This window comes from Poromitra crassiceps (assembly GCF_964638095.1).
Source record: "Poromitra crassiceps genome assembly, chromosome: 14".
In the NCBI taxonomy this organism is placed as follows: domain Eukaryota; kingdom Metazoa; phylum Chordata; class Actinopteri; order Beryciformes; family Melamphaidae; genus Poromitra; species Poromitra crassiceps.
Genome location: NC_139633.1, coordinates 27,092,096 through 27,117,095, shown reverse-complemented (window position 1 = coordinate 27,117,095; position 25,000 = coordinate 27,092,096). Strand labels below are relative to the sequence as shown.

Genomic DNA, 25,000 nt, shown 5'->3' with positions numbered 1-25,000 from the left:
GAGAAACCTAATGGGTGAGGTGAAAGAGGAGTTACAGATATACGTAGAGTTATAATGTATCTGATATTTGTGTATCCTTGATCAAATCAAACAGGACTTATAGGGGTATGTATGAGCTAAATTCATTGATCAAATATTGATCAGATATGATTGGATCAATGAATTTAGCTCTTTCTAATGATCATACTATACACGTATTTGACATTTTAATCAGATATGCCATTGGTTTATGCATTTGAATAATCAATCCCCATGTTATGTACTGCCCCAATATCCTGTTTCATCAGGAAATACATCACATTAACGGAGCAAGATCCTCTCAAAATGCTGTTTCATTGTGACTTTGAAATACAGTTCAGAACCATTGCAGTGTAAACTGTAACAGAAGAGATGATCACAGTTTCTTTTTTTGTGACGTTCTGAGTCTGACGCACCTTGGTGACAGGGCCACAGTGGGCCTGGTACTCCATCCAGTCCTTTTGGATGGGTAAGGGGTATTTTGTTGCCCTGATGGTGCCACTGGAGGTCCCAGTGAAGATGACCCTGCCGTGGCGGGACGTGGCAATAGTGGTGTGGGCCTCATCGTCATCACCAGGAACCTCCCTCAGGATCTGTGGAACATGATGGCCAGGGCACACAGTCAATCGAATACACACCCAAAGAGACAGCAACTCAGCTGAATTTAGGCTTGCCTTCAAAAAAATTTTTTGGCGGGGACACACAAAAAAAGTTTAGTAATCAAGATTCACAAAATAAAAAAGATATTGATAATCATGCACAGATTCATAATTAATTAAAAAAGAAGGTTATATGGCATCTGAGGTGTCAATCAATTGTGTCTGTTACCGTATGTTGCATCTCAATATGGTTTACTGCTTGGAACTAGAGTGCATTCCAAAGCACCATTATCTTACACTCCGCCTAGTGGCTGGAACTAAATACTGCTTGATAGCATTAACTTATTAGAAGCTCTTTCAAAGAAGCAATACCGTATGATTTGACAAATGCCAGTAAAAATTAAATAAATAAATAAATAAATAAATAAATAAATAAATAAATACATTTCCCTCCTACATGAACATTATATAGTCACAGGAATATTGTCACACAGCCATTACAATCATATTAATTTGGTGAAGTCTTATTTAATGCAAATGCAAACGAAAGGGACAGATAATAGTGTGTCCTCTCTCGTGACCTGGCAGTCTTGGATTTCCTTCAGGCTGCGGTCTGTCCCCACAGCGAAGATGCTCCTGCAGTCTGAAGAAGAGAAGGCCACGCCCGTGTAGCTGCAGGACTTGAGGACGCTCTCCGACTCGCGCTTGCTGCTCTGCGTGTTCCACTCGTACACGGCGCCGTCCATCCCGCACGACACCAGCCGGCTGTCGTCCGCGCTCCATTCGATGGCCCGCACCTGCCACGAGAAGAGAGAGAGAGAGAGAGAGAGAGAGAGAGAGAGAGAACAGCATTTAGGCCATTGGCCATTGGCCCCACACTGTGTGACTCACCCTCAGACCTGGCTCACCTTTCCGTTGTGGCCCTTCAGATTCAGAAGGTTCTCGAAAGTGGTGAAGGAGTAGATGTGAATGACGTTTCCATTGACGGCAGCAAACATGTGGCCACCATGGCTAAAGGCACACTGTAGGGGGAGAGAGAGAGAGAGAGAGGGAGAGAGAGAGAGAGAGGGAGAGAGAGAGAGAGAGAGAGAGAGAGAGAGAGAGAGAGTGCTAAAGTGCATCATTGGGCTGAACTTTATTATGAAGTACTCTCTCTGGAATTCAGGTTGATATCAGGCTAGAATGAAGGAGTAAGGAACAAAACCACCAACACACCAGGGCTGCAACTGACGATTATTTTCTATATCGATTAATCTGACGATTATTCTCTCGATTAATCGATCCCTTCTATAAAATGTCCGAAAATGGTGAAAATGGTTTTCCCAAAGCCCACGATGACATTGTCAAATGTCTTGTTTTGTCCACAAGCCAAAGATATTCAGTTCACGATCATAGAGGAGGACCGAAACAGAAGAATATTCATATTTAACAAGCTGAGACCAGAGAATTTTGACCTTAAAAAAAAGATGAATCGATGATCAAAATAGTTGTTGAATTTCTGTCGATCGATTAATCATTGCAGCACTACAACACACACACACACACACACAACCCACCCACCCACTTACCCACACACACACATGCATGCACGCACGCACGCACACACGCACACACACACACACACGCACAAGCACACACACACACCCACCTCTCTGCAGGAGCGCACAGTGAACTCCTTGACAGGGCAGATGTCGTCGATAAGCAGGTTGAGCAGCCTGAGCTTGTCGGAAAAGCCCACCAGGATGAAGAGGCCGGTGGGGTGCAGCGCCACACTGTACGCCACCTCCTCCAACTGCTTGGAAAGCTCCAACGCTCTAGTGACACGTCACAGGGAACACCAATGAACATACACAGTAGCCGGGGTCCGGAAGAGATGCAGAGCGGCCAACCTTCGTTATGGATTTCTACACCCAGCGCGCTTTCGGGTTACAGTGGATGGAGAGACACGGATCTTCGATAAGCCGGACGAGGCGGATCGTTTCATCAAGCATCACACCGAGTCCTCAGGCCAGACGCCAGAGTAATCCCCTCTGACATCTTCTATCACCAGACTGCAACCGGTGGTGCGTTTGGGTGTTCCTAGAATGTGGGAACTTTCAATATTAGTCTGAAGGACTTTTTTGTTTTGTTCTGTTCTGCTTTGTTTTGTTTTTTCCCCCTCCGGCGCTGCTTGCTGCGTGCAATGTGTCTTCATTATGTGGGAACTCTCAGCACATTGGATTGAAGATGGATTTCTTTGCTTTTGTTTTTTGTTTGTTTGTCTCTCTGTTTGTCTCTCTGTGCTTCTCTGTCCTTGGCGTTGTTTGCTGCGTTCACGGTGTCTCCAGAAGGTGGGAAAATTAAGCATTATATTAAAGCAAGGTTTTTGCCTTATACTGTTTCTATAATGAGTATATTTCAGAGACTGAGGAACTGAGGACCATCTTTATAGTATCTCTGTGAGTTACAAGTCCTCTGTATATTGTTTTGCCTAGCTTGTGTGAGCCTGTTGGCACTATCATAGGGCCATAAAGAAGGATTCGGTTTTTTTTTACTTTTATATATATTAAAATTAGATACTAAAGCTATATTTGATATTTTTCCGTTACCTGGAGGCTAAATTCTCTTTATATATCTTCCCTACTTATTATTTTTGGAGGAGGGGGGGGGGGTAAATATAAATATATATAATACATTTATGTTGGAGTGGAGCCAGGGAGGAGTGGGAACGATGTCCGCGTCCCTGATGTTTTTGGGAATGTTAGAGAAAGGTCTCAATTGGGGAGGCCTCTCGTTTTTGTTGGGGGTGGGTGGGTGGGAGTTTTTATTTAATGTATTTATGTTTTATGTGGGTGGTGCACATATAGTTATAGGTTATGCGGATAAGTTAACATCAAACAGCTTATTCTATGACACATAAGGCCAGAGGTAATTTACCGAATGGCACTTTAAGACTGGTTAGTTGGAATGTAAAGGGCCTGGGAAACCCTGTGAAAAAGGCAAAAGTCCTTGCACATCTTAAGTCATTACAGCCGGACATCATTCTGCTTCAAGAGACACATGCTAAACGTAATGTTCAGTCAGTGCTCCGTGCTACTTGGTTGGGTCAGGCATACCAGGCTAATTTTGGAACTAAAGCTAGGGGAGTAGCAATACTATTCAGGAGAAATATCTCTTTTATTCAAGAGACAACAATAGTAGACCCTGATGGCAGATTTTTAATTGTGGCAGGTCATCTTAGCTCTACACCTGTTACTCTGGTGAACATTTATGGTCCTAATTTTGACTGCCCAGAGTTCTTTCAAAAAGTATTTAACTTCATCCCGGATTTGGACCATACAAATGTCATAATTGCTGGTGACATGAACTGTGTTCTTGATACTATCTCGGATAGGACCTCTTCAGTCATATTACAACAGTCAAAATCCGGGCAGTTCTTAAATACTATATTGAAAAATCAGAACATTGTGGATATTTGGAGACTACTATCTCCCGAGGGTAGAGAGTATTCTTTTTTTTCTCCGGTACATATGTCATACTCTCGTATCGACTATTTCCTTCTTGACTCTAAACTCATCTCAGCAGCGACTGGCGCTACCTATCATCCTATCTTAATTTCAGACCATTGTCCAGTTTCTTTAGACTTGAAATTTGCTAACTTACATAATAGAGGACAAAAGAACTGGCGCTTTGATCCAGCGCTGCTGAAAGATGAGGCTTTTTATAAGCAGATGGAGGAACATATATTGTTCTTCCTGACATCTAATGATAGAGGTGACGTGGACGATTCAATTCTGTGGGAAAGTATGAAGGCAGTTATGAGAGGGCATATAATATCCTACACGGCTGCTAAGCGCAAATTAGAGACAAAGGCCCTCAAGGATATAGTAGCTAACTTAAATCGGCTTGAACAAACATACCAATCCTCTCCCACCATGGAACTACTGGGTAAAATTACAAAATTAAAATATGACTATAATTCTTTATTAACAAAACAAGTATGCTTTCAATTGGTCAACTGTAAACAAAAGGTATTTGAAGTAGGTGATAAACCACATAAACTATTAGCCAGACTATTGAGACAATCACAGGCCTCACAAGCCATACTTACAGTTAAGAATAAAGGTGGAGAGTTGGTTACCGACCCTCGGGAAATAAATAAATGTTTTGAAGACTTCTATGCTGAACTTTACAGCTCCAAAAGCTCTGCCAGTCAGACTACAATAGACCAGTTCTTAGAAGAAAGTGAACTGACCAAATTAGATGAGGGGGCAATAGAAGAGTTGGAAGCAGATTTTACATTGGAAGAGGTTAAGATGGCGATACAGCAGTTTCCAAACAATAAGGCCCCTGGCCCTGATGGCTTCGGGGCGGAATTCTATAAAACATATAGTACGTTATTGGGTCCCCTTATTCTTCGTATGTTAAATCACTCTAGAGATGTGGGCACTTTACCAAGTTCACTTTACCATGGCAAAATTTCTGTAATACTTAAAAAGGATCGCGATCCTACATTAGTCTCCTCATATAGACCTATCTCTCTCCTTCCAGTTGAAACAAAACTATTGAGTAAAATACTTTCAAATCGTCTCAAAGGTCACATTGCTAAAATTATACACTCAGATCAGACTGGGTTTATTCCCAATCGACATATATACTTTAACATGAGAAGACTTTTCAATATTATGTATAGTCCCGCCCGTAGTACAGAAGATTCCGTTGTGATCTCTCTTGATGCCGAAAAGGCTTTTGATCAAATGGAATGGCCCTATATGATGTCCGTTCTAGCTAAATTTGGTTTCGGGGACTCTTTTTGTAAGTGGATAAAGATAATCTACAAAGAGCCCACAGCCTCCGTGATTACCAATCAAAACATCTCTAATTCCTTTCGGCTATATAGAGGGACACGCCAAGGGGATCCGATTTCGCCGTTTATTTTTGCTTTAGCGCTAGAACCCCTGGCCTCACGTATACGGTTAAGTCCTGAAATACACCCAATAACATGTCAGGGTACCTCTCATAAGGTCTCGGCCTACGCCGACGATGTTATTTTATTCATTTCTGACCCCAAAGCTTCTATTGCCCCCTTGCTGGAGCTAATAAACATATTTGGCTCATTCTCGGGCTATAGGATAAATTGGACAAAGAGTGACCTAATGCCTTTGTCACAATTGGTAGATAAGGCATTCCTGAAGACTACCCCCTTCAGGATTGTCTTAGATAAATTCACTAGTTTGGGTGTTATAGTAACAAGAAAACTGAGCCAGCTATTGAAGCATAATTGGGATGAGAAAATGAAACAACTGGAGAGAAACATAGAGTTCTGGAAGACCTTGCCTATTTCAATGGTGGGCCGTATTAATGCTATAAAAATGGTAACGTTGCCTAGGTTCTTATACATCTTCCAGACACTTCCAGTGAGCATCCCTCAATCATGCTTTAAGAAGCTAGACTCTGTTGTTTCATCTTTTATTTGGTTTGGTAAGACGCCCAGAATCTCCAAAAAGCATTTGTGTAAGGATAGGAGTGAGGGCGGTTTTGGTCTTCCACAATTTAGATTTTATTATTTGGCTGCTCATTTAAATATGTTTTCTTTTTGGCGTAGTTGCCTTCCTGGTTGTAACCTAAGAAAGATGCCTGGCTGGCTACAGATTGAACATCTCTCTTGTAAGGGCTCATGTCTCCCAGCACTTCTTAATAGTCCAATGAGGATTAAAGGTGCCGTGTACGGGAAAAATCCCATCATACATAACTCCTTGAAGGTTTGGTCTCAGGTGTTAGTGACGCTGAAGGCCCCTAAAATGTACTTGGACACCCCTATATGCTCTAACCATGTATTTAAACCAGGTCTGGAGGATCCGGTCTTTACAGCCTGGAGGGAGAAAGGCATTGTCTCTCTGAGAGACTTATACATTGATAATTATTTAGTTTCTTTTCAACAATTGCAGCAGGCTTTTCAACTCCCATCATCACATATGTTCCGTTTTTTACAATTGCGTCACTTCTTAAGGGCTCATGTCCCCCAATATCAACAGAAACCTAACCATGCTGCTTTGGATAGTTTTTTGTCCATTAAACCTTTTATTAAAGGCGCAGTGTCTCGTTTCTATGGCAGCTTTCAGAATGTAAACAGTCCATCATCAAATTGGTTTAAGGAGGGCTGGCAGAGAGAATTGGGCACTGAAATGACGGATGAGATGTGGGAAGCCTGTATTGACAATATCCACAGTAGTTCTATAAATGTTAGGCACGCTTTGATACAATTCAAAGTAGTGCACAGATTGCACTTTTCTCCCTCTAGGCTGCATAGGATTTTCAAAGATTCCTCACCCCTCTGTGTGAAATGCTTGAAAGATGAGGGAACTCTATCTCATTTATTTATACAATGCCATAAGTTACAAACTTTTTGGGGCAATTTATTTGATTTTCTCTCTAAAGCTTTTGATAAGGAGTTTCCTCCCGATCCTTTAACTGCACTGTTTGGTGTAGTTGAGCCGGGCAGGGTGAGAGATAGATATGAGGCCCAGGCCATCTCTCTATCCACTCTGCTAGCCAGAAAACTGCTGCTACAGTCCTGGAAATCTGAGTTTTGTCCTACATTTGATATGTGGCTTAAGGAAATAGGAAATGTGTTGCATTTAGAGAAAATCCGATTTACTATCTCAAACCGAGAAGGGGTATTTCAGAAAATCTGGCAACCCATTGTCAATCTGTTGGGCAAATACAATGTATGAGACTGTGTCTTCCGTCATCTCCATATAACTTGCATCCGATATCATGTATGTAACCTTTCTTGTGTATCACCACCATTTTGTTTTTTATTTTATTTTTTATTATTTGTATTATTTGTATTATACTGTGTGTTCTGTATTGTATTTTTTTGTGATGTCTTTATTTTTTTAAGAAAAACTAATAAACAAAGTTGTAAAAAAAAAGAACATACACAGTAGCATGTCCAGAACAGTAGCATGTCCAGAACAGTGGCATGTCCAGAACAGTGGCATGTCCAGAACAGTGGCATGTCCAGAACAGTGGCATGTCCAGAACAGTGGCATGTCCAGAACAGTGGCATACTTTGGTTTTTGTGTGCATAATATTGAACACAGACACTTTGGCATGTTGTTGCACCTCAGCCCAGTTCTGTAACCTGATGCTCTGAGCCACAATCTACTCCATTGCACTGTATTTGATTGCATCTGTATGACTGTAAGTCAGTCAGGATGGAAGTGAGGGGGGGGGGGGTGTGATAATGCCTAGGATTTGGGAGAGAAAATGAAGAAGATATATCACACCACACACCACATACACGGAATAGCAAACTGGATTTTGGCTCTTACTTTGTTTTATAGTTCCAGATGCGGACAGAATGATCCAGAGAGCAGGTGGCCACCAGGGGCTTGCGAATGCAGACGGACAAGCCAGTGATGGCCTTGGAGTGGAAGGAGTGGGACAGGAACTCAAACTGTGCTTGCTCCCCCTAGCGGACAGTATTACATAGTGCACATCTGAGTAACAACCGAGGAGTCTCAACTAAAGTCAAATGTCAGGCTCAAGTTGACTGATGGCAGATGAGAGGACAGAAGGCTGCTAGGATGCTACCTTGTTCATCTCAGTGGAGGCCAGCATGAGGCTGTAGAGCTGTCCTCGGTCTGTGCTGACGGCCAGGGTCTCCTCTGATGGACTGATGCACATGGTGGCAATCTCCTGCTGTTCAGCCTGGAGCAGCTCGTTGTTGCGTGGGTCTGCGGGGATCTGACACAAACCCATTCATTAGAGATGGGAAATGTGACAATTCATATCGTGGTGCAGAAAAATAAATTGTGATCGGAGATGCATTTTATTCTGCTGTAGTAATCACTAATGAGACCATCACAATTTCGCACGCTCTCCATCAAAGTTCTGTTATTTGCACTAATGACTTACATTGCATGGCACTAGCAAGCCACCATGGCTGGAAATATTTATGGCTAAGAAATAAATGTAATTCAGCAGTCAAATGTTATGTGAATATTGATTACATCGTATCGTGTTCTTATCGAAATTGTGAAGCCCATATCTCGTATTGAATCGTATGGTGGGATAAGCAATTGTCCATCCAACCCTAAAATGCACACATGCGTAAATGAACACACAGACACACACACACACACACACACACACACACACACACACACACACACACACACACACACACACACACACACACACACACACACAGAGCTCACAGTACAATGGCCAGTGTTGGGGGTAACTCATTACAAAAGTAACATAGTACATGTAATATATTACTTTTAGCAGTAACTCAGTAATATAACCTATTACTTATAAGATTTCAGTAATATTATACCAGTTACATTGTCAAGTAACTCAAGTTACAAATTTAGTTTTTTTTTTTTTAAATCAAAGCAAATATTTAAATAAAGATAGAATCATGTCCTAATCAAACTGCGTGTTTTTATGCAAATAACCACTACAGATGACAATAACAAAGGAAAAGGATAACATTTGGAATTTTGGATTGTTTACACTGACTTCAAGACGGTTGAAATTATTTTTCGGGATGGTTTGCCAGAGTATTTACTCTGACAGATTCCGGGGCGGCGATGTCATTCTGCTACTGCTGTTATTTTGGTGAAAGTAATGCAAAAGTAGTGTAATAACTAACGAGTTACTCTACACAGACAGTAATATTGTAAAGTAACGTATTACTTTCAAAAGTAACTAGTAATATGTAGTATATTAAATTTTGAAAGTAACTTTCCCAACACTGACAATGGCGCTGTTTCAGTTTGTCCCCATTAAGAAGAAACACTCACACGTATCTCCCTGGTCTTTCTGTAGCTGTGGTCCTCAGTCTTCTCATACAGACAGATGCAGCTGGGGCCGTTGGAGCAGATGAAGCCCCTGGAGTAGGAGAGGATGGCTGTGACGCGAGGTGTGATGGGACCCTCCTCCACGTCGGCCTCCTCTCTCTTCCTCCTCTCTATATGTCTGTACAAAAAGGAGATGTCAGAGATGCCTTACAACCCTATTGATCGTTCCCACGACACAAGGTTAGCTGTATTGGTTGCTGACAACTCTTGTAGTAACCAGTGAGCTAACCTTGTGTGATGTATAGTAATGTACTTATTATTACACTACCTGGATGTTACACAGCAAGTTGTATTTTCAGCTGTATTTTTAAATGTTCTGTAAATTATGTGGAGTATTGCAATATATCGCAATATGTATCATATCGCAATGTATCGTGATACAATCGTATCGTGACCCATGTACAGTATCGTGATATTATGTATCGTGAGGTCCTTGCCAATAGAGGCCCGCCGGAATGAGTCCGGAAGACCTGGATGTTAGCCCTTCTGGCTCTTATGTGTAAAAGTCAATGGGATTTTTGTATGGGGATTTTGGTTAAATTCTTTAAATAAAAATAAAATAAACAAAAGTTTATGAAACAGCGAAGTCTGTGTTCAGCAGGATAATCTTCACAAATGAGAAGGACTTTTCGAAGCGTAAATGCGTTTTTTACGTGATTTTCAAAAAATGCTTCAAAAATCATAAAAGTGTTTCTCATTTCTAAAGATTGTCTTGCTGAACACAAAGTCCCCCAGACTCAAACAGCAGTAGCCTGCCCGTGTCCGTCCCGGCGATGGCCCGCTCCTCGCTCATCCAGGCGTGGCACATGAGGTTGACGGACTCCACCTTGGCGGAGCTGCTCTGCTTCAGCGTGCCCTCTGAGTATCTGAACAGCTTGAACACGCCGCTGCCGCTCACACACACCTGAGTGTTGTTGTGAGGGTTGAAGCTCACCTGATATGACAGCAGGAAAATGCTATAATAGTGTTCACAGTGCATTTCACGTGCAAAATAATAAACAGTCACAGATAGATTGATTCAGTATTGTGCAGTATTGAGATCGATGTTATATTCTATTTTTCAGTAAATGGCATTCTCATGGAAAGTTATGTGTATTGACAAAATAGTCATGTTGATTTTTTTTGGGGACAATGTTGTGTGTCTTAAGAGGAGGAGGGATGCGTGTGTGTGTGTGTGTGTGTGTGTGTGTGTGTGTGTGCGTGTGCATACATGTGTGTGTGTGTGTGTGTGTGTGTGTGCAGGGCCTGTGTCTGCATTGATGAGACGCAAGTGTCTCTTACCTGGGTTACACGATTGTTTGAGGTGCTAGTCTTGACCGTTGCCATGACTCTTTGTTTCTCCCAAAGCCAGAAGACCAGCGTCCACTCTGGGCCACCCGCTTGGCCCACCAGGTACTTGGAATCAGGGGAAAAAGCCATGCACACAAACTCCTGTATGTGACCGTCTGCTACGCTCAGAACCTTTCTCTTTCTGCCCTGCTCGTGCTGCAGGTCGTACACGGTGATGGTGGCCTTCTCGCCACCCTCTGACACCGCCAGGTAGCGCCGGTTGGCACTGATGGCCAGAGCATGCATGCCCTGGCTTCTCTCTGTGCCTGGTGGGACAACATCACAAAACAGAGGTTAAGAGCCAACGTGTTTCAAAACAAAAGGAACCTCAGAGACATAAGGCCTGCAGCACACTGGGGTGGTTGTCTTCAGTTTCATTCCATGTGATCGCATTTGTGGCATTGGAGCAGTGTGTGTGTGTGTGTGCGGGCTTGTGTATGGTGTGTTTGAGTGGACATGTGTGGTGTATATGTGTGTGTGTGTGTGTGTGTGTGTGTGTGTGTGTGTGTGTGTGTGTGTGTGTGTGTGTGTGTGTGTTGCGTGCCTGCGCATGCTTGTGTATGTGGTGTGCCATGTTGGGCAGTAACTTAGTTACAGTAACTTAGTTTTCCCCAGTAACTATGTAAGGGATTATAATTTCCAAAAAGTAATTATATTACAGTTACTAACTTGAAGTTTTGTTTTTGTTTTTGTCATGTAGGCAAATAAATAGAAAGTATGCAGTTTGGCTGATTGTTGACTCCTGTATGGTTAATTATTGTTCGCATAAAGTGGATTCAGTTCTAAAAGGAGATGGCTAAACAGGTTGTAGGCTACATCACTTTTACGGAGGGGGGAGGGGGGCTAAAGTAATATAGTAAAGTAAATTCGAGTAATGTAACTAAATACTTTTGATATGAAGTAATAAGTAAAGTAATTGTATTACTTTTCAATCAGTAATAAGTAACTAATCACACTTCCTTAGTAACTTGCCCAGCCCAACATTGATGTGTATTTGTGTTGTCTGTGTGAAGAAAAGAAAACACGTGTACACACATTCCATCCAAAAATCTGTTGTCTAGCTAGCTAGTCTACAGCTAGCCGCCAACTATAACAGGCATACAAGTGAACAATGATTCAAGAATAATTTCAAATGCATTGAGACTCAGTAATCAGATTACAAACAAGGAATACGAAATTGAATTCAGCCTGTAGCCTATCTGTAGCCTATGTTACCTGGAATGAACTTCTGACATCCCTGGTCGATGTTATATCGGACGCAGTTGTTTCCACAGGGGAAGACGACAGTCTGGTCGTCGCAGAAACACAGATTGTTTGTCACACCTGTCCGCAGACCGAAGCTGAAGCAGGACTGGAGAATTATTGCCATGTCTGCTGCAGTCCTCTGTCAGAGCACACCTCGCTGAATGTGTGTGTGTGTGTGTGTGTGTGTGGGGGGGGGGGGGGGGTGAGGTCAGTAACAGAACACAAACAATACAACAATAATTCGTTTATGGTAAAGCAAGGTCAGAGAACAGAAGACGACAAACCTGGTTTGTTGATGTGACTGTCCGATGTAGCCCGTCAAGTTTGCCGACAAACAAAATAATACAATTAATAAAGGGACTGCAGACAGGAAGCGTAACGTTATTCTCGAGTGTATGTATGGTTGCCAAGGCTACATGAAGCCAAGACTCCATGCAAAGAGCGTTGAAGGCAAGAAACGAAGGATGACTTATGCTTGGTGCTTTTTTTTTTGTTGCAACAGCGCTGCTGCCATTTTGGCCTGAAAACGCCTCCTTGCGCCAATGGGACAACGGCACAGAACCATGACAGCCAATCAGAGGCCGCATAGGGCGAGTGTTGCCAAGAAATCTCATGCTCCCAATTGTTCTTCGGTTCTTATCAGACATGCCTTGGAATTCAGGAGTTATCTAGAGGGCATCCGGATGGCGGTGTATCGATGGTATATGTTATTTTAATACATCCATGATATGGACACGTTTTGGTGAGCTATGCGCGCTCCCGCGACCCTCCTCCTATCCGGAGCTAAAAGGGTGCGAGGTACACACAGGGGCGGAGTGGTCCCCCTCCCTAGTAGAGATTGGCGTCAGCGGAGGACCAAAATGCGAGACTCATTAGCCAATGAACAGCCAGGAATGGGTCTCGCGCTACTTTTGCATGCTAAAATAAACTGATAAGGTACAATTTGATTCAAGGGATGAAACACCCTTTCAAAGTACAACACAAACTGTCTATTTTGCTGCAACTCGACAGTGCTGCTTTTTTTTTTACTCAAGAGTTCCACTTTCTACTTCCTGGAAAAAAAAACTGGTCCATTGGAGTGAATGGAGATGTCGGAACTCTTGCCCCTCCCCTCTAGAGTCTGGCGAGTAGCCAATCCCCTGAGTGAGTAGGCGTGCCATGTTGATGACGTACTACAATGCGACCGCGGTGTGAACCAGGAAAAACAAATCGAGATGCATTTGGTACTCATTTGAGCTTTTTGCAAGAACAGATCAACTCGTTTTTTTTTTTACTTTCCCTCACGCACGACGATACACGCGGATACAATGGCTGTAGCGAACTGGAGAGACAACGAGATCCGGGAACTGCTAAGAGCCGAGGCTGAAATAGTCCCAGGCGGCGAAACTGAGGAGCAATTTGGAACCTCAACCAGCGCGGCCGTGGCGGTGAACGAAACATCGCTGTTGTGTGGCCTTGCAGGTAAGATAGAACGTCTATTCGTGTGGCCTAACATTACCACAAATGGGTAAACTGCTAAGAAGCTAGCTGGCTAACAATGCTAGCTTGTTGTTGTTGTTGTTGTTAGAGCTGAGAGAGTCGGCGTGTAGCACACCGGCACCCAAGAGGCGGAGAAAGGAGCCCACACGCTCAGAAAAGATCTTGGGAGAGCTGGTAGATGTCTTCCAGAAGATGGAGAAGGACTGGTGCGAGCAAACAGAGGTAGTGTGTTTCTTTGTATATTTATGGTAAACGTGTTGATGTTGTTTATCATGATGGAAACCAGTGACCTTGGGTCAACATTTTCCATCCCAAAATAGGACAATTAAGAGAATGATTGTGTGTCTGTTGTGGTGTCTGTCTGTGTGAAATGCTTGGTTGTGGCCTTACTGGCACATGGGCTTCATCATTATGTATTTTAACATTCTGTCAAAACAAATCTTGTCATCAACAGCAACGGTGCAAGCAGCAGCGAGAGTTTGAGCTGCAGCAGAGGGCACTGCAACAGCAGATCCATCAACGGCACCGCGCAGAGGACCGCGAGGACCAGGCCTTCCTTCTTGAGATGTTCCGGCAGCTCAGGGAGCCCCAGCAGCCTGCGGTTGCCCATCAGATGCCACGCGAGCAGCCTGCGGTTGCCCATCAGATGCCACGCGAGCAGCCTGCAGTTGCCCACCAGATGCCACGCGAGCTGCAGCAGAGGGCGCGAGAGTTTGAGCAGCAGAGGGCACTGCAAGAGCAGATCTATCAACGGCACCGTGCAGAGGACCGGGCCTTTCTTCTTGAGATGTTCCAGCAGCTCAGGGAGCCCCAGCAGCCTGCGGTTGCCCATCAGATCCCACGCGAGCAGCCTGCAGTTCAACAGCAGATGCAGCACCAGCAGATGCCCGTAGGTGCCCAGCAGATGCCTGCATGGCAGCCCTCACGCCGTGCCCTGCAGCCACAGGGCTAATGGACAATATCTAATGCACACTACCTCAACCGACCTCAGTGTTGGGGCACACTCTCTCTATATATATATACATTTTCCCCCTGTGCTGCTTGTTGTTTAATTGCACCTTTTATTCAACGGTTTTGCAGGGTCTACCTGCGATGCAGATGTACATAGTGCGTGTGTTTTTTAAAACTCTGCTGCATATACATCGATGTGCAATGCTTGTTCCAAGTTTGACCTCTTTTTTTGTCTATAGTGCACAATCTTTTCTTTTTTTAACCTGTGCTGCATACAGTATCGATGTGCACTTTACTACACTGGTTTTTAGTTGTTTTCTTTGTTGCATAGTGTTCTTTTTTATCTTTTGTGCTATTGCCATGTTGATGCAAGGATTTGGTATTAAAAAAATAGACATTAAACTCGAAATGTGTTATGTTATTCCCTTTACAGTGTTAAGAGTATTGTGGTTTAGGCAGGTATATTTCTTTAGACTTACCGCCTAAAACAATGATGACCTAACCTATGAAACCAAACCAGAGTCCAATCTGTGGAAATGTGAAAGCCAAGCTCAGGACTTGGAGCAAGTCACAATATTAAGCAGCTATTTATTTTCTGTTTTCATTACTAGCTGTTATTGCCATTTCCCTTGATAGAGAAACATTTCACATTTAATTTCACATAATATTGAAAGCTTTGAAAATGTGTGATTTGAATCTGGTCTTTCAAATGTGACTTTGAAAATAATCACACACCAAAGACAATGACATAACTGCTGTAAATTGTAGTGCACATACATGTACAGACAGATTTGATATGATTAGATAATATTTTGGGTGTGTTATGTGGTCCATGGACAAAAATGAGTTTATCACACCTGATTTAAGCGGTAGAAAGTTTTCTCACTGATAGAGAATGCAGAGCAGGTGTATTGTGATGTTTCGTGTTAATTATCCTCTTTGTGTCACAATACCCTGGTGGTGGCTGTTTTTGTGCACAACGTATCGGTGATCAGCCATTGAGACACAGATGTCCAGGACAAAAAGATTAGAATTGCCCTGTACATGGTGGTTAATTATCCTCTTTATAATCACAATACCCCGATGGCTGTTTTCGCAGAGAACCAGTCATTGGCCGTCAACGACATTGAGACACAGACGTCCAGGACAAAAAAAGATGAAAATTGCCCTCTTTGCCCTCTTTAGAATCACAATACCTTGATGGCTGTTTTTGCAGAGAACCTATTATGGGCCATCAGCTACACTGAGACACAGACGTCCAGGACAAGTAGATGAAAATTGCCCTGTACATGGCGGTTAATTACCCTCTTTATAATCACAATACCCTGATGGCTGTTTATGCAGAGAACCAGACATTGGCCGTCAGGCACATGATTTCAACAATAACACATCTAGAATGCTCACTCCCTCCCTTCATTGTGATTTAGATCTTAGAGATGGATTAGCATCCTTGCATTGCATCAAGTTGAAAGCGGTTAGGTGTGGATGTGATATGCTGTGATTGAAGGAAATGGCTATCCGCACAGTCACATTTGTGCAGCACTGCGGCCTTCGATGTCACCATTTATGTTAGCAGCTGTTCATATGAGCTTTTATTGTATGCTTTGATCATGATTATTTGATGCTTGCAAATTTCCAGACTAACAGATCAACTTTATCTATCTATTCTATCCTTCTTTAGTCTGTGATTATTTCTAAAGTTACATTTGAATGACCACATTCATATTCCTAAACGTGGAAACATGTCTAAAATCAAGCATTTTCAAAACTTTCAATATTGTAGACAGGTATAGACTGGTATAAATATGAATACATTTTTGGAGGATTTTCACACAGTTGTGTATGTGTATAAAGAAGACAAAAGTATATTGATTATTTGAATTTTATTTAGCCAGGTAGAATCACAGACAACCAGAGGATTTACACTGTTTCTGACCTGACCAAAAAGGATATGAAAAGCACTAAACAGATATATATATATTATATATATCTTATGAGTATCGATGTGCACTTTACTACACTGGTTTTTAGTTGTTTTTTGTTTTGTTTGTTGCATAGTGTTCTTTTTTTTAAATCTTTTGTGCTATTGCCATGTTGATGCAAGGATTTGATATAAAACAAAATAGACATTAAACTCGAAATGTGTTATGTTATTCCCTTTACAGTATTACAGTATTGTGGTTTTAAGCAGGTATTTTTCTTTATAGACTTACTAAAACAATGATGACCTAACCTATGAAACCAAATGATAGATGATAAACAAATTTGGTTAGGGTTTGTACCGCCTTTCCGGTGCAAACCACATGGTGGCAGCAAAGGCCAGGTTGAGTTTTGCACAGCCAGTCAATCTGAAATGAGGGGCAGTCGAGCAGATGAGTTACTCACTGCTCTGTAGGCTACTGATGGGTGAAAATATTTCAATTCCGTAAATTTTTCAGTATCCAAACATTTGACAAAAGCGACATATTTACATTGCTGTTTCTGTGCACTCTCTCTTTTTACGTTTTGTCTTCATCAAGCCTAATTTATCTCGTTGATATATTTTGTTTTGTTTTGAGAGAGCATGTAAAGAAGAAATAATACGTGACTCGTCACGTCACACCCTAGTCCTGTAATTAACTGTAATGACTAATTGTACAACAGGCAGCACATCACATTGTGTTGATAAATCCAGAGTAATGAGGAATTGAATTACGGTATATACGTTGTGTTTTTATGTCATACTCGTGTGTTTGAAGGATTCCTGTAGGCACTGCAGAGAGAAAACTCAAAATAATTAGGCTATAATCTGTTGAACCTGACATGAATATTATGCCAATATAATCATGCATTTAAATGTCCTGAACACATTTAGAAAATTAAATATGCTTTGCTTTTAAAAGTCAACCTACCTAATGTGTATGCATGAGAGATAACGAGATGGAGATTGAGGAGACAAAAACAGACAATGAGACAGCGAGAAAGACTATAGCAACAATCCTGTGGACTAATAAACTTCGCCCCTTATTCGCTCAGATATTAAAATACAGCTTCGTCCATAACAGGACACAGAAAGCCTTTGATCCCAACACCTCCCTATTCATGCGTTTCCTCCACTCCCCAATAGGGTTTATTGTCCCCCTCTCTACAAACTCTGCATACAGTTTGGTCCAGGGGCTGCATCAACAGCATTGTTGCTGCGTTGTCATGGTGTCTGATTGTTGTGTATCATGTCACGCGCCCCATCACAGCCAGACGTCCCTCTGAGCCATGCAACCGATCCCATGGTCGCCATGACATTTTACCCTGGCAACCAGAGGAGGAGGGGGGGAGTCAGGAGAAGTTGGTTGTGTGTCACCTCACATCCTAGTCCTCGTACAGCCAACCAGCGAACAGAAACAGGATTTAACCACAGGTCTCCCAAGTGAAACCAAACCACCCAACACTAGCCAGGCCAAAGTTGCACTCCTCCAATCCAGGGTGCCAGCAAAGGGCCCAAGTGATGGGAACTATGCGTGGAAGATGAGCCATTTCCACCAATATTTCATCTGTAGATAGGTTAAGTATCATTTAAAAGTTCTTTATGATTCAATTTTCTCAGTGCTGAGGATTACTCACTGGACAAGTTTTTCCATAAAAATGTACCTGAAGGGGCTCCTGGCCTGGGCGCACTGCGCTCGACTGACTGCAAACACAACCAGGTTACAGGACACATCATTCAGTGTTTGTAGCAATGTATTGAAGCACACATTTATCTATCTGAACTATATAGGGCTGGGCAATATATCGATATCAGATATGAGACTAGATATCGTCTTTGATTTTGGATATCATAATATCGTGATATGGCATAAGTGTTGTCTTTTCCTGGTTTAAAGGCTGGATTACAGTGAAGTGATGTCATTTTCTGAACTTTGCCAGACTGTTCTACTGTATTATTTGCCTTTACCCACTCTATATCCACATTACTGATTATTATTTATCAAAAACTTTCATTGTGTAAATATTTTTGTGAAAGCACCAGTCATCCCTATACAATAATATTTGTGCAATAATGATATTGAGGAATTTGGTGAAAAATATTGTGATGTTTTATTTTGTCCATATCGCCCAGCCCCATGTGGCTTTGACTTTTACAACTGAACGTTTTAGAACACTGAGATATATATTATAGTGTATCACCATTCAGCCTGAACAATAGAGATATGACTTTTTTTGGTCCATATCGCCCAGCCCTATTCTGAACCATGCTGCCATATAAATGGTAGGCTACTCAATCTTCATTTACCTGGGCAGGTCAGGTACGTGTTTACTTGTAACACACACACACACACACACACACACACACACACACACACACACACACACACACACACACACACACACACACACACACACACACACACACACACACACACACACATTGTTCTCTCTCACTATCAGTTTAGTTTAGTTCAGTTTCTGTGTTTTCAGCAGTGAGAAATGCTACTAGAGTACTACGTAACTTCATTGGTTTTCAGTTTAGTTTACGTGGAAGTCCTTCAGACTTGGCTGATTTTTCAGGGTTCTACTTTATGGAAAAGTATTACATATTTATTGATTGATTGATTGATTTTTATTTATTTATTATTACATCCTAAGATGATTTGACCAAATTTAATAGGGAAAATAATATTCTTAATTCCTTTACTTCGATAGGCAGCGATTTTTGTCTGACTTTAAAAACAAGAAAAATACCAGACTGATCTTTGGACAAAAAAATAATAATAATAAAATAATCACAAGTGCAATATTTGTGCAAGAGATTAGCATTGTTAAAAAAAAAGAGAGAGAGAGAGAGAGAGATAGAGAGAGGGAGAGAGAGATAGAGAGAGAGTGAAAGACCCAGGCCTGGGACCCTGGAGCCGCTGGGGCTCGGAGCCCTCGGGGGCGAGAGGCTGAAAGGGAAAGCCCAAGAGGAGACTCCGAGGCCAGGCTAGCTCGCAGGCAGGCAGGGGGGCTCATCACTCTCTCCACACTTCTGCTGTCAGGCCTTTTGTCCCAACAACATTACTCACTTACAAGGCCCTGCCTCCCTAGGTAACTATACGCTGAGTCGGTGTTCAGAGAGAGAGAGGGAGAGTGAGAGAGCGCCTGTTGACTATATCATCTTTGTTCACAGCAGAATAATAAGGGTACCTTGCTCTTATCCTCATCCCTTTATCTGTTCCCTTTATGTTGGCCAGTTTAGAAGTGACAGTTTAAAGGTACAGTTCACCGGAAACAAAAGAGACCTAATTTATTAAGCCTCAGGAGGCTATAGATCCCAAACGTGGAACTGCAAGTTTGGCACAAACTCACTTGTTTGAGGAGTTATTGAGAGTTCACGAGTCCCACGATTTATCTCTTCCCAGCGAGCATTTTTCGGTTGAAAAGACGTTTAAAAAACGTTTAGGGTCAACGTTGAAAAAACGTGCAAGGAAGGTTTGAAAGTGAAAGTTTTTTCACCCACTATTTGCAGACGTTTATTGAACGTTCAGATTTAGACCATATTTCACCAGCATCTTAAATTAAAAATTCAGGAGCGCACACGGGAATCGAACCCCGATCTCCCACGTCCAAGCCACTGCGCTCTGCGTCGTGAGCTATAGATTTTCTTATACTACACAGAGAGCCGGGCATATATATACTCTATCTCGCACACAACTTAGACTACACACAATTGTCAACGATCGGGAGGGCAAGTTATTTATGTGATGCGTACGAGACTATCATATTATGTAACAGACTAAAATTATGTTGTGTGTGTGTGCATCTGTAGTCTGTAGGCTGTACGGCTTCAGAGGTTAACTTCATTTAACACGAGAGACAGGGGGTACACAGAGCCTCGTATACAATAACATAGCTGCCCAGAGCACCTCGTTCCGCACTTGGTGCAGACCGGTGCAGACTTGCTTTGGTCTAGTCAGTCACGGTATAGCTAGCACGGTACTTGCGCATGCGCGTTGCTGCAGGAACTGAATTCATTATTTTATAGTATTGCGCTAAACTATTAACCATAGTTGTGTCCTGGAAGCTTTTTGCTGGCACCACATAGCCTATATAGTCCCATATTTATGATATTCCATGTGACATAAAATGCGTTGAAATGTAGTTTTCGTGTAGACGAGATTTCAACTCTCAGTTACACAATAAAATGGACAAATGCCAATTCACACACTATCAATATTGTCTCTATTCCAAACTACAACAAATGTTTTAACAATATCATGAACCAAATTGTGTTTTTTTACACGTTGACGTTGTAACCGCATTTTAGCCGGTTGAAAAGAGGGTGAAATTAGGTCTTAGACGTTCAAACCCAATATCACCCAGATTTAAACTAAAAATCAACGTTGAAAAAACGTTTTGTGCTCGCTGGGTTTAGGCTGGTTTCACACCGACGACCCACGCCTTGCCTTGCCTCAACCCACGCCTACGCCGAGCTGGGCGTGAACCTGTTACACGCTTTTGCCATCACACCGCACGCCTTTTGCACGCCGAACCTGGAGCCGAGTCACAAGCGCCTCTCCTCTCTCCCGACTGTATTTTTACACGTGTTGTCCAGAATTGTCATGGGTAGCCTCTACTCTAGGTAAAATAAATCGGATATATTTAATGTTCTATTGATGCTGGATATGTATAACCAGGTCTGACTAAAGTCGGACATTTTAGAGAGGTGATCTTGCAAGAATATGTGTCCATCTTGCTTCTTCGGTCGCTATTCTCTCTCATGAAGATTTGTTTGCCGACAGGGAGAAAGCCCCACGTGATAGCCACCCGTCAATCTCTCTCGCTCTCTCTCTCTCTGCTCAACACTGTTGTAGAAACTCCATTTTATTTTGAAATTCAGTTGACTTTGCCAGTTCCCACGGATATCGTCGCGTTTTTCTTTCATGGCTTGACAGAAAAGCCTGCCTGCACGCGCCTTGTCGGCGTGAAAATAGAACTCTCGCCTATTCGATAAAATCGGCAAGGCACAGGCAAGGCGTGGGTACACGCAGGGTTCACGCTCAGGCGCCCGGTGTACACAGCCTCATTGACTAAAACGGACGCCTATTTAAAAGCGTGGGTAAAGGCAAGGCATAGGCAAGGCTTGGGTCGCCGGTGTGAAACCAGCCTTAAGTGATATTCCATGCAATGTTACTGTACTGTAAATACAATTGCATCGTGAAAACAAAGAAAGAACACAACTGCCTTCAGCCGTTTGCAATACAGTAGTAGTTTCCAAGTTCAGATGTTTTGGTGAATAGGGTGTATTCTAGAAATGTAAATCCAAAATGACAGAGACATTATAGGTAAATGTCTAATGAAAACAGCGTTCAAAATCGACGTTGAAGATGCAGTCACTGACTGGGACAAAAATGCATTTGTATCAATTAATTAATTAATTGAAGTTGCGGCTTTAATGTGGAGATCTCCGTCAGCCATAATGAGAGAATAGCCTGTGAAGGTGGGAGCAGCATCAGATTAGGAGGGGGATGGGGGGGGGATCAGTTATTCTTATTTTTGTCTGAATCATTTTGAGAAATATAATTTTGTCCAGCATCATTAGCGCGAGTATAAAAGTTCTGTTCAATTCTTCTCGTCTCCCGTTCAGGTGAAAAGACGCTGCATAATAACAGGGTGCGGATTCGATCACAACACTGCGCAGTTCAGTCCCTCAGAGAACAAATATGGATTTTAATGACTTTCTGTCTTCTGCTTTCCTTCGTGCATTCACTTCCAGTGGCAATTCAAATGGACATGTTGAGAGAAGCTTACCCCCTGGTGTCCTGGCATATAGGAAACACAATTCAATAAACAAAGAGGGGGGACACGTGGAACATTCCTGCAGGTATCACGCTGTGCTTTTAAATGTTGTTTTAGTTTTTACCTGGTAATTATCTGTGTGCCTTCACTCTCATCAAGCAAATTTGCAACAATACACCGAGCAAATATGATTGTTTGCCACGTTTGGCCGTTGCCAGATTGTTCTCAAACATTTCCGAACAAACAAAATGATATTGTCTTCGAAGACTTTCACTTTTGCTTACCCATTAAAGTACAACTTTAAAGTTGTTCATTTACCGACATCCACAGCTCTGCTCAAGGCAATTGTAAGATTACTAGTTAATACACTGTGTAGGCCTACTGTACTAGTTACTGTATACTGTGTAGGCCTACTGTACTAGTTACTGTACACTGTACTAGTTACTGTATACTGTACTAGTTACTGTATAATGTACTAGTTACTGTATACTGTACTAGTTACTGTATACTGTACTAGTTACTGTATACTGTACTAGTTACTGTACACTGTACTAGTTACTGTATACTGTACTAGTTACTGTACACTGTACTAGTTACTGTATACTGTACTAGTTACTGTACACTGTACTAGTTACTGTATACTGTACTAGTTACTGTACACTGTACTAGTTACTGTATACTGTACTAGTTACTGTACACTGTACTAGTTACTATGGGCTCACATAATCATTGCCGTGACATAATTAGTTTTTTCTCCTGTGTGTGTGTGTGCGTGTGTGTGTGCGTATGTGTGTGTGTGTGTGTGCGTATGTGTGTGTGTGTGTGTGCGCGCGTGTGTGTGTGTGCGCGTGTGCGTATGTGTGTGCGTGTGTGCGTATGTGTGCGTGTGTGTGTGTGTGCGTGTGTGTGTGTGCGCGTGTGCGTATGTGTGCGTATGTGTGCGTGTGTGTGCGTGTGTGTGTGTGCGCGTGTGTGTGTGTGTGTGTGTGTGTGTGTGTGTGTGTGTGCATGTGTGCGTGCGTGTGTGTGAGAGTGTGTGTGTGTGTGTGTGTGTGCATGTGTGTGTGTGTGTGTGCGTGTGTGTGTGCGTATGTGTGTGTGTGAGAGTGTATGTTTGGTATTTGAACACATCACACACTGAGGACCTATTGAACCGAATGGTGTGTCCGGCCTACACACCGAGAAGCCGCATCCTACTGTATAACAAGTCTGTGAGTGAGTGAGTGAGCAGAAATTGTGTTCGGCCACAGCTATGCCATTTAATGAATTTCACGTGCGATCGCGCTGAATCATTCAGGAAGTGTAAAGAGCACCCCCTGCGGGTGACCTAGCGGAGCCGTATTTTTTAGCTAATTATGGCCGACTAAATGAGCAAAAACGGTTAATTAGTGGCCAAAATGGGTCAACACAGGTTCAGCACCATGGAGAGCTCCATTCGTTAGCTACTGACGAAGGAGACCTGAGTGGAGGAGCACACCTGAGTGGAGTTGGAATCAGCCAGGGGAGTAGACATGAAAACCCTCTGGGGGGAGAGAGAGGAGAGGCTGCATAAAGATATATGATAGCTATATACCGTGACATTATCCCATTTTGTGCAAGGGTAGGTAGGCACATGTGTGCCACCTAGATCTGGATTCACACTCGTGTTCGGTAACTCCGGACTCTGACTCAGACTCGACTCGGGTAACGGGGACACTCGGACACTGGGGACTCGAAAGTCAACTCGGACTCGAGATATAGTGACTTGACTCAACACTGCATGTACCCTATGTCTACGTGTATGTATCCTGCATTTAACTGAGCCTGCATCTGTGTATGTGTGCAAGATAACAGCATGTGTGTGCATGAGAGATAGAGAGAGAGAGAGAGAGAGAGAGAGAGAGAGAGATAGCGTGTGTGTGGCTCCACCGCTCTCTCTCTCTCTCTGGCTCTGAGTGGTGCAGCTTTGTGAGCCATCAAAGGCCTAAAGCAAAGAGACACGGGCGTTAATTGTTGTGCTTTATCAGGGCGATAAAGGAGGGGTGGGCATCAATTTAGAGACTACAGAGAGTGACAGACTGAGGGAGAGACCGTCGGCAGAGAGCGGAGAGGAGGACGGGATGAAAGAGGAGAGGATGGAGAGACAAGAAGGAGAGGAAATATGGATGGAAGTGTGCGTGTTTAAAAGGCTTCGCATCAACACCAGGCCGGCCCGCCGGCCCCCCACGGTGCAGACTCTGGCCCTCTGGGTCCGGCTAGGTCCCTGAAGCCGCTTCTGGATGCACACTTTGGCGATGACATCATCACTGCGTCGATGACCTCACGATGCTGCCCTGTGACATCATGACAGATGTGGTGCCCTTGCCGATGATGTCATAGTCGAGTATGACGTCCTCACCGATGCTATCACAATGAGGATGTCACCATCTCCGATGACATCACAACGGGATGTATGGCTAGCCTATGGCTTCGATATTCAGGATTAAGGAAGACAACTTAGGAAGGCGCTGATCAACACCCAGTGTACCTGCGACAATGCGAGCTTCAAGAACTGAACCAGGTTCATGCCTACAACAGACTCCTCACCAAGAGGCCCAGGTGAGTAGGCTGAACTCTAGAACAGCGTGTGATCAGGTAGTTATGGAGCAGAGAGAGGAGCATCTAGACCAGGGGTGCCCAATACGTCGATCGCGATTGACCGGTCGATCGCGAAGGTAGTGTGGTAGATCGCATGGCATTGAGGAAGGAAAAAAAAAAATGTTTTTCCACTGTTTCCACTGTTTTTCCACTGTTTTTCCA

General features: G+C 42.9%; 2 protein-coding genes across 2 annotated transcripts in view; one reads left to right on the top strand and one right to left on the bottom strand.

The window, feature by feature from the left end:
• The window catches only part of cfap57 (cilia and flagella associated protein 57), an 18,297-nt gene extending 7,238 nt beyond the window's left edge, over positions 1-11,059 (bottom strand). Inside the window, exons 1-9 of the mRNA XM_083650700.1 lie at positions 10,751-11,059; positions 10,186-10,403; positions 9,413-9,587; positions 8,196-8,348; positions 7,934-8,070; positions 2,266-2,431; positions 1,526-1,639; positions 1,199-1,414; positions 435-611 (exon numbers count right to left, since the gene is read on the bottom strand). Coding sequence (XP_083506826.1) covers positions 435-611; positions 1,199-1,414; positions 1,526-1,639; positions 2,266-2,431; positions 7,934-8,070; positions 8,196-8,348; positions 9,413-9,587; positions 10,186-10,403; positions 10,751-11,044 — 1,650 coding nt within the window. The 5' untranslated portion in view covers positions 11,045-11,059. The remainder of the gene's footprint in view (positions 1-434; positions 612-1,198; positions 1,415-1,525; positions 1,640-2,265; positions 2,432-7,933; positions 8,071-8,195; positions 8,349-9,412; positions 9,588-10,185; positions 10,404-10,750) is intronic.
• A 2,219-nt stretch (positions 11,060-13,278) lies between these two features.
• On the top strand, positions 13,279-14,859 carry LOC310788950 (uncharacterized protein). Its single transcript, XM_083650548.1, has 3 exons — positions 13,279-13,504; positions 13,611-13,744; positions 13,977-14,859. Exons 1-3 carry the CDS (start codon positions 13,351-13,353, stop codon positions 14,472-14,474), a joined length of 786 nt encoding a protein of 261 aa, XP_083506674.1. The 5' UTR covers positions 13,279-13,350; the 3' UTR covers positions 14,475-14,859.
• The last annotated feature ends 10,141 nt before the right edge of the window (positions 14,860-25,000 follow it).